General features: G+C 42.4%; 1 protein-coding gene across 1 annotated transcript; it reads right to left on the bottom strand.

The window, feature by feature from the left end:
- Positions 1-292: 292 nt before the first annotated feature.
- On the bottom strand, positions 293-9912 carry ERMN (ermin). Its single transcript, XM_063118623.1, has 3 exons — positions 9556-9912; positions 8850-8930; positions 293-818 (listed from the first exon to the last, which is right to left on the bottom strand). The coding sequence occupies exons 1-3, from the start codon at positions 9797-9799 to the stop codon at positions 337-339; spliced, it is 807 nt and encodes a 268-aa protein (XP_062974693.1). The 5' UTR covers positions 9800-9912; the 3' UTR covers positions 293-336.
- Between the last annotated feature and the right edge of the window lie 255 nt (positions 9913-10167).

The following is a 10167-nucleotide window of genomic DNA, read 5'->3' as shown; positions in this document are numbered from 1 at the left end:
CTTTTCAGTGAACCTTACACCCCAGACTTATATATGGGTACTCAGAAGTAGGTGTCATTATATGCATCTAGACTTACTCCCAGATAAATGTGCAGCCATGCAGCCTGGTCCTGTGCATATTTACTTGGAAGTAAATTTCAGTGAGGTCACCGAAGCTTACTCCCGAGTGTGCCTAAGGCTACACCTTTAGTCATTACTAAGTTAGGTCGAATCAAAGCCGCAAAAGACATTTTAATAACTTGATATTACAGGTGGAGAAATGTCTGGCCTTGGGGGCGGATGTGGTGGAGGGAAGGGAAGGAATTGCAGCACGTTGATCAAATTCTCTGCCTCAGTTTATGAATGCATCATGGACTCAAATTCATCAATTCTCTGTTTTGTGTTTCCTTTCCGGATCTTCCGGTAAGATATTGTATTGTATCGAGAATAACTATGCCTGGAGATATCATTTTTTTTCATTGAGCCTGCCTGCTCATCGGGCTTCTCAGTCTGGGAGTTACAGCTGGGATTGGTAGGAAAGAAATCCTTGCTGTTGCTGTCACCCTCCTGCCTTGGTTTATGAGAATCCTCATTATTTTCCTTTCGCATTCCTTCTTCTGTGCCATCTGAATCTTCCTCTGTTGGGTACTCGTTTGCTTCTAATTGTGTTTCTTCTTTTATGTGCTCCTTGGGTTCACTCAACTGTGCTTCTTTCTGATCCTCCTCTGCCTCATTAGTGCTGTAGGCCTTTTCATCCTGAGGTTGCCGTACATCCCATTCTTCCTGCTTAGCTGCTTCATGTTCTTGGGTGCTTACGGGATGACTTTCCCCACAGAGCCCTATAACAAATAACAGTGGTCACAGTATAGCAGAGCTAGGGAAAGTGTAATGCCTCAAAGACTGATAGTACCAGCCAATGACCCTGTTCAGATGACACGCTAAGCCACAGCGGTTAAGCATTTTGAGCTAAACATTATGGCTTAGCATGTCATGTGAGCCATGACATAGCGTGTCGTGTGAACCATTCCATAACCATGGTTTAAACACGCTCACTAACTATTTGCTGCAAAAGGTTTAGTGACCTAATCACGGCTTAGTGTGTTGTTTGAATGGGCCCTATATATGCTTACTCATGAGTTCAATGGACTTACTCTACATTACACTAGAATGGGTGTAGTGGTGTCACAGCTCGCAGAAACAAAACACTGGCTCTTTTTTTATTGTTAGCGATGGTGATGTCATCTGCCACTCCCACTTCACTCAGAATTCCCAGGTCCCTCGGAGCTTAGGTGCCATCCTCACATTAGCTGGGGTGAAATTAATTTTCTTAGAATTACCCTCCCAATAGGGCTTCCTGCCAGGGATTTTTTTTAAAAAAATAGATCTGATCAGTTGGTGGAGCCTAGTAAAGTTTTGGCTAGTCAGGAGGAGGCTAGCTGCCATGTTTTGTCCAGGCAGAGGAAAAAGCCAATTTTGATGCTGGTTTGTTCAGCAAATACCTGATAATCAAACAAACAAAAAAAGTATGAGGTAGAATATATAGTTCTTGGTAACTCCACCCTCCTGAATGCATTAATTCCACCTATGACCTCTGTGCCAGATATCAACCGTCTCATCTTGGAGACACAGTGTGGCTTGCTAGACAGAACAATGGCTCAGGAACTGGAGAAAGTCAGTGTCCATTATGTTATCTAGATCAGCCTTCCTCAACCTGGGGCTGTCTTCACGCAACGTTCATCATTAGGTCAGGCGGCAACCTGTCCTAATGATGGGAGGCAGCGCGGGCTTTCCGGCGGCCATTAGGCTCACCACGCCTGCCCCCTGCCCCTCCCCCAGCTTCTGGCAACCAATAGGAGGTTGCCTTCTGCCCAGGAATGCCCCTGGAGTGGCTTCAAATGAGGACAGACCAGCGGAAGAGCCAGGCTGCCCTCGCTCTGGCTGGAAAAGTTGAGTAAGTCCCCGAATTTTCAGCCGCACATCATTGACTCTTTGCCCTAGGGTGATGCAGTGCAGATTCGGAGCCACCCAGGAGCCATGATGTCAAGACAGCCTCTTGGTCAGCCAGACTGGCCAATTAGCCCCAGTCAGACTAACCAGTGATCAGGAATGCTGGGAGTTGTAGTCCAAATCATCTGAAGGGCACCAGGTTGTGGAAGGATGGCTTAGACTGAACGAACAAACACTATCATTGGGATGTGATTACCACAAGGAATTGTGGATTGAGATGTAAGATTGTTTTTTGCTAGGCTTCCCATGGCAGCTTCTGCGGGAGCTGGAATATTTTGCCCAAAGTCATTCGATAAAAGTTCAATGCACATCTGTAAGTTCTGAAAAACTGATGAAACAGCATCCCTTGGTGTCCCTCTGTTGGCACTGGATAATGATGGCTTTTGACATAGAGTTAAAGCCGCTCTAAATATATGGAATGATTTGCCATGTCTTGTTAGGCAAAATGCAAATAACTGGCATTAATGCAATGTGAAGGTTGTGAAATCACACATTTAGCAGGCATGGTGAAAGCCAAAACCTTCCATTCAGCCTGAACTACGAGGTCACATTTCTGTAAGCTTTCTGCACTAATCAGGGAGAAGAGGAGGCATCAAAATCTCTCCCTAATATAGACACTAGGACAGTGGTAGGTAACCTGATTCCCTCCAGAAGTTTTGTACTACAGCTCCCATAATTCCTGACTATTGGCTATGCTAGCTGGGGCTTATGGGAGTTGTAGTCCAAAATACATGAAGGCCACCAGGGAGCTGTCGATACATGGGGAAAGCCCTGTGGTGGCTGTGGATCTGTGTTGTGCAGCTTCACAGCCACTGCAGGGCTTTCCCATGAAGCTGCAGATTTAAAAATCAAGGGGGGGGGGAGTCATGGATTTTCCCTGACTTTTTCAATCAGAATCATATCAGTATGACACTTCCACCATCTGAAATCACTCTGGGGCCAATCTGAGTGGTTGCCTTCCACTAGGAAGAGGGTGGATCTGGGACACGGTGGCCGCCCAGAAACCCCACGCTCCCTCCTTGATGTTGGGATTATCCAGCACCACCCTGGGAGAGGGAAAGTATGGAGTTTCAGAGGGAGGCGGCACCAACCTGACACCATGAAGACAGCACCCCAGGTTGGTAACCTCCTGCACAAGAAGAAGAAGAAAAACCCTCTTTGGGTAGGAAGAGTCATACCCTACTTTGGAAAGGGCAGAGCTCTGGTGGCTTAGGACCACCATCCATACATTTCTTGTTTGAACTGGTCAGACATCTCTTAAATTCAATAGTAGCACCTATAGTGCTTTCAATCATGGGACTACGGTTGCAAACCTATGCACACATATTAGGGAATCTTAATGGGACATTAAGGTGAGCAGCATGAACTGGGAAAATCTGTGGAGATCCACAAACATGTTTTGCTTAGCAATACTAACCAGATTCTTCTCTACAGGAGGAAGAGCTATGTGGATCAGGACAGAAGCTAATTAGGATATTGTTAATCATACGACACAGAGCTACACACAAACAAGGCACATGACTTGCAGATATTTTCCATGTGCAACAGAGGTGCAGAACCTCGGGCCAAATATGCTCTCCTGGGGTTCCTGTCCGGCCCTCTGGGATTCCCAAGATGGCCCCACCCTCTTCCCCGTGACTTCATCTCCTTTCCCTGGTCACCCATTGTTTGGTGGTTTCCTGGCTTCTTATGCCCCTTCCAAAAGCTTGAAATACCTCTCCTAAAGCTCAGTTACTGGCAGTAAGAGCTTTATGCTAAAATAGGCTGATATTTTGGGGATTTGGGCCCCACCCCTTTGGCTTTGGCCCTACCCCTTTTTCCTTCAGCCTCACCCACTGTTGGAATGCGCCCCTGAAGAACTTCTCCCATATGGAATCCGGCCTTTAGGCTAAAAGAGGTTCAACACCCCTGCTGTAGAACATAGACTAAAGAGGTGTCAGGACCTTTGTAAAGACCCCTGAATGACATTCCAAGTATGCAGTTTTTAAGGCTGCAATCTTAAACCCAGTTACCTGGGAATTCCACGGGACTGACTTCCAAGTAGATCAGAATGGAATTTATTATCTAGTATAGAATTGCTTTTAGCCAGTAATTTCATAATTCATGATTTGTTTTTTAAGTACTTTTCAACCACTAAATAGTTTTATTTCAGATCTATAAATGTTGTAAACCGCCCAGAGAGCTTCGGCTGTGGGACGGTATATAAATGTAATTAAATAAATAAATAAATAAATAAATAAATATACAAAATTTTAACAAGCAAAAATGTCACCTGTATCTATGAGCTCTATCAGGTCTTGGTCAAACGCTACTAGCAAGTCATCCATCTATTCCCCACCTGTTACCATCCAAAGATGGTACCATCCAAAGAGGCAGTCATCTCCAGGGCCAAGACCTCTTTCTGCCCCCATATGTCACGTTGGGAATGGAAGCAAGTACTACTAAAGTACCAGTTCCAGGACTGGAGTTAGATGTGAGCACACATTGCATGAACAACACGAGTTCTGGCAGTTTTGCCAAAACTGTGATCCTTAACATTGTGCTCATTAACAAGGTAAAACAAAGGTCCTGGTGCTGGTTAAATGTTTTCTTAATTCCATTTGGAGTTTCCAACTACTATCATTGGGACTGTTCACACAACATGCTAACCCACACTCGGTGGTTGAGTGTGGGTTGTTGTTGAACCATGGGTTGTTGGTTAACATGTTGTCTGAACATCCACAAGGTGGACTATTAACCACCCTGAACAAACCTACAACAAACCATAGGTTCTTAAGGTGGCCTGTTCCAGAAAAATATGTCATGCTGTATGGTTAACAAGCCACTGTAAGCACATTCAGAAAACAGTAATCCATGGTACAACAACAACAACAACAAACATGATTCAACAACAACACACATTCAACCACTCAGTGTGGATTAGCGTGTGTTTACTTTTCTCCCCTCAAATAAGACATTGGTCTATAAGGATCAGCATAGTGGTGTTATCATCCTTGCTTAAGGACGACAAACCACTATTAGGAAATCCAAAGTAAGAGAAAGGTAAATGGCAAATATACCTTATATACATATGCATGGGCTATCCAAACATTTACTTCCCTCTATATTATAAGTGTTCTTGAGAGTTTAGTACCTATGCTCAGAAGACTTGAAAATGAAGTCCTCTGGCACCCTTAAGTTGAAGAACCGCCCAGAGAGCTTCGGCTATTGGGCGGTATAAAAATGTAATAAATAAATAAATAAAAAATAATAATGTTCATAGCAAGTTCAAGACCAGTAACTACAACACTATTGTGTTATTTCTCAAATAATTAATTAGTCTGTATAGGATTTTCTAGAAGCTTATAAATGAATCCAGATTAACAGTCAAGTTTAATTATTGTTATTCATAATTGTGCCAGGTTGGCACCATAATCAGCTAGTTCCTTCAGACAGATCTGCAGGCATCAACCCACCAAACACACTCTACAACTAACTTGCCTGACTCAGTCCTTCCTACCGCCTCCCCCCCAATTATCCACACTGTCCAAGCTGATGTCACAGGCAGCCCAGGAGTAGGCAATCTGGTGTCCCCAGATATTTTGTACAACTCCCATAAGCCCCAGGCAGTGTGGCAAATGGTCAAGAATTCTGGAAGTTGTAGTCCAAAACATCATGAGGTCACCAAGTTGCCTGTGAACTGTGCATATAAAGCCAATCTAGGGTAGGGATCTATATACAACACTCCAGAAGATGGATGTCACATTTTTGCAAAGGCAACTACATACACACCACATGTCAGGTCCCATGGTGTTCAATCCATCAAAGATGTCTATGTGCAGTAGCCTACTTCCAAACAAAATCCTCAGTAGACGAGGCAATCCCTTGTTGGACGAGAGTTATTATGTTTGCTCAGTTGAGTATGTGCTCATGGGCTGTCAGGCCGTTTTCATGAACAAGACGTTGACTATCTAAACCAGCCATAAACATTATGCACTGGAGGAGAACATTGAACAATGCAAGGTAGAGACTTTGTGGCTAAGCATGAGATTTTGGAGTGAGCAAACCTTCAAAGGGCATGCTCCAGCGTTAAAACTGAACTGTTATTTTGGAACAGTTTTACAAGCATTAGATCATTTAGAAGCCAGTGTGGTGTAGTGGCTAGAGTGCCAGACTGGGTTCAACAGGAGATATGGGTTCTAGCCCCTACTCAGCCATGAAGTTCATTGGGTGACCTTGGGGCAGTAACTGATACTCACCCTAACCTACCTCACAGGCTTGTTGTGAGTATAAAATGGACAGGAGGAGGATCATGTACACCACCTTGGGCTCCTTGGAGGAAAGGCCTAACAAATAAACTAACTAAATTTAGTACAGCCTTCCCCATCCTGGTAGCTGTGGATGCTGGGAATAGTAATAATAATAATAATAATAATAATAATAATAATAATAATAATAATAATAATAACAACAACAACAACGACAACAACAACAACATTTATATCCCACCTTTTTCCTTCATGGAACCCAAGGCAGTGTATATAATCCTTCTCCTCCTCTCCATTTTATCCTCACAACAACAACCCTGTGAGGTAGGTTGGGATGGGAGTCAGTGATTGGCCCAAAGTCATCCAGTGGGTTTCCATGGCTGAGTGGGGACCAGAACCCGGATCTCCTGACTCCCAGTCCAACACTTTAGCCACTACACCACACTGTAGTCCAACATCTCTGTAGGGTATCAGTTTGGGGGAGTCTGACTTAATAGATTACCAAGGCCCAATTAGTACCCATACACAGAGAGAGAGAGAGAGAGAGAGAGAGAGAGAGAGAAAGAGCAGCTGTCCCTGTTATCCTTCCATACTTTTTCTCCAGCAAATGTAGTGTTGCCCATGAGCACTGCATCTCTACCATTTTGCAGGCTGCTGCTTCAGAGATGCTGACCTGCTTCACATCCATTGCTCCCTTGAAGAGGTGAGCCAAATACCCACCAGCCCTATCATTCTGTGCAGTAGTTATTTGGGGTAGAGGAGAGGGGGCTTGTGCAATGATAGCATCCAGTCACTACCTGGGTTATTAATCACCCAAGCCGTCAGCATGTGTGCTTTGTATGCTTGTATCCCTACAGGCTGTATTGCACTTATTCTTCTTGTCTTGTACCCAACCAAGGGAGGCCACATCATTGAGATGGGTGTCACACACTTGTCCTCTCCAGCTACCCTCTGGCTTAATTGGTGTTTTAATGTTACAACAAAATGCACCATTCAACTTTTGCCTGTGGTGTCTTAAGTATTAATTAGGTTAAATTGGATAGGTAGTAAAAAGCTGCCTGCAATTTAAAGATAAAGTGCCTGTGCCTCAGAGTTTGTGTGTGAAATATTATTTAATAGGTTTTATTATGTGTTACTGTGCCACAGTGTGAATGTGGGGAAATTCATTTTTCATTTGTGGGGTTCTCCAAAGGGCTGACAACAAAGCTAGCCATTGATAAAGGTGTAGATTTCCCCAACATATCCTGAATCCAATGAATATCCCATAGTTGCCCACCCATCCCACTGTCTGTAGTTTGCAATCCTAAATGCAACTGGAACATACCTCAAAGGAAACGTGCATCGATTAACGCTAATTAACTTTTTTTGGGGGGGTGTATCTATTGCATCTATTATGACCAGACTTAGACTGGGTTCAGATGACACAATAACCAACAGTGGGTTAAATAGTCAACAGTGAGTTAAATAGTCAGCATTTGGTTATAATGTCATCTGTCACTACTTTTTCACACCACAGTTGGTTATTCGGCTGAAATAACCAATGCAATTTCATTGTTGGTTATTTTTGGCGACTACAGACTCCACTGGCAAGAGCAACCAAAGGGGCTGCTGCTGCTCTAGTCCAGCCAGCAGAACTCACAATGGCTGATGGGATATCAGTGGGAGGACTGAGGGGGGAGGAGAGAGAAGGCAGGGGATGTGTCAACTCGACACTGGCCTTAATTCGCACCATGATTTATTGTTATAATCATGTCATGCTGGGTGTATCCTCTTGATAATCAACCACCATGGAGTTGACTATTAAGTCACCATTGACTATTGTATTGTCTGAACGCAGCCTTAGGCTAATTCTCTTCTTAAATTATTTTAGCCTTGTTTAAACTCCTGAAAATGGCGTTTAAATACACATGTTGTCTATTTACAACCATTTTGGAAGGACCCACTGTCTGAGGGGGCAAGGTGCTTGATGTTTGGATATCCAGCTTGAAGAAGAGTTCTATAGAACTCAGAGGCTTGCTCACAGCTTTTGTGAAATTTGGCTTTGGTCTTATAAAGTTATTACTCTACCATAGCTGTTGGGTTACTTCCCCTTACACACACACACACACACACACACACACACACACACACCCTTAATGGAGCAGGTGAGGTTATGATTTTTAGAAATAAGGGTAAACTGAAGCAAACAAGTGAATAATATTAGTTAACTGAATGTATATGAAGCAAAACAACCCTATACACAACCCTAGGACATGTAAACAGATACACACACACACACACACACACACACACTCATCCCTGCAATCATGTATCCTCAAGTATCACTGAGATCAATCATGGGGGCCTGAATTATTCATGTAAATTTGCTTAACTTCACTTGGGAAATAGGCCCCAATTTTAGTTATATTCCCAAATAATTGTTCTCTTCCTAAAGGGCAAAAATCTAGCTAAAGTCAAACTCGTAATATTAAGACTGTAACTTCAGTTGATTTCAGTGTAAGGATCTCTTTAACTAGCCTATTAAAATCAGTCTCAACTTTGCTTAGACCATGCCTATACTTGGCAAAAGCCATGATTCCCCCCTCCCCACATACAAAATCCAAGAATACTTCTCACCTTCTCCAGATTCTTCTTCCCAATATCTTGTTTTCTGGGAAGAGATGTCAGCTTTTTCTTCCTTGTTTCCCTCTGGCTTTCCTTTAGAAGATACAAGACAGTAAAAAAAAGTGACATCTCCTAAAAAGCGACGAGCGATTACAAAAGCAATGACTAATCCCTTCAGCCTTATAGTGTAGCTTAAACTTCTTTACCAGCAGTTATCTTTTCAGTGAAATTTTCACCTTGAAAATCTTTCACCTTACAATAGAAATGTGTTCCACAGCAATCAGTGAACTGACTTCCAGTGCAGTATGTTGTTTTAGTCACATTAACCACTTAGAAGCACATTCAATTAAAACTAATATAACTTCCGAGCCTTGGACAAAATCCAGCAAACATTAAGCCATTTCACATTGATTTTGACAAGACAATTTATGAAAATTAAAAGCACTTCATTTTGGCAAGAACAAGGTTAAAACAAGAATCACATTTGCTTTTTCATTGATATTAATTTTGATAGCTGAACAGATTTTTCGATTGTCAGTAACCTTCGCTCAATATTATTCATTCATACACAATGACTTTATAATATTTACTGACACAAATAAAAACAGAAAGGAAATTTTAAGAGAGAAACTGTTAAACATAGATTTTTTTTACAGCATTTCATGATTTTATTCTCCAGACAATTGGAGGGGGGAAATATTAAAGCATGGCACTTTACCTCCATGATCCTTCATCCCAACTGAAACTTCATATGCTGTGTTCTCTACTAAGTTATTGGTTCCTTCCTGGTTTTCTTGTGTAAGTAGAGAACCAGAACTCGGCTCTGCAGTTTCATAAGGAAATAGCTCAACAGAATTTGCTATTTGATCGATAATATCAATGACTTGGAGCTGTGGTTTTTCAGAGGGCACATTCCGATTATATTCAGACATGCTGGTTGGAACTTGGATATCTTCTGTCATGATTCCTGTAGTATCCAAATGGTTCCTTGTGGATACGTTTCAAGTGATGATCTAGTATCCTACAATCACTGCAGAAATCAAACCAATTGATCGTCCACAACTGCTTGTTTTATTTATTTATTTATTTAAAAAAATCCTTGAAGAGTCAACGAACTTCCCTTCTCCTGAAGTTCTCGTAGCAAAAACACCGAATAGAATAACAATGTCAGGATTTGTCTCAGATTTGTTCGTGCTCCCTTTCCAGGAAGCTATCCAATCAGCACCTTCCTTGTCATTTAGAGTCTTTCTGTTGCATAATAAAATGCACCATTTCAATTTACATAAACAAACAATCTACAAGCAACAAAGCTTTTTGTGCTGGCATGCAG

The sequence above is a fragment of the Elgaria multicarinata genome, chromosome 2 (assembly GCF_023053635.1).
Source record: "Elgaria multicarinata webbii isolate HBS135686 ecotype San Diego chromosome 2, rElgMul1.1.pri, whole genome shotgun sequence".
Classification (NCBI taxonomy): domain Eukaryota; kingdom Metazoa; phylum Chordata; class Lepidosauria; order Squamata; family Anguidae; genus Elgaria; species Elgaria multicarinata.
Note: the sequence above shows the minus strand (reverse complement) of the source record. Positions and strands in the feature narration are given on the sequence as shown.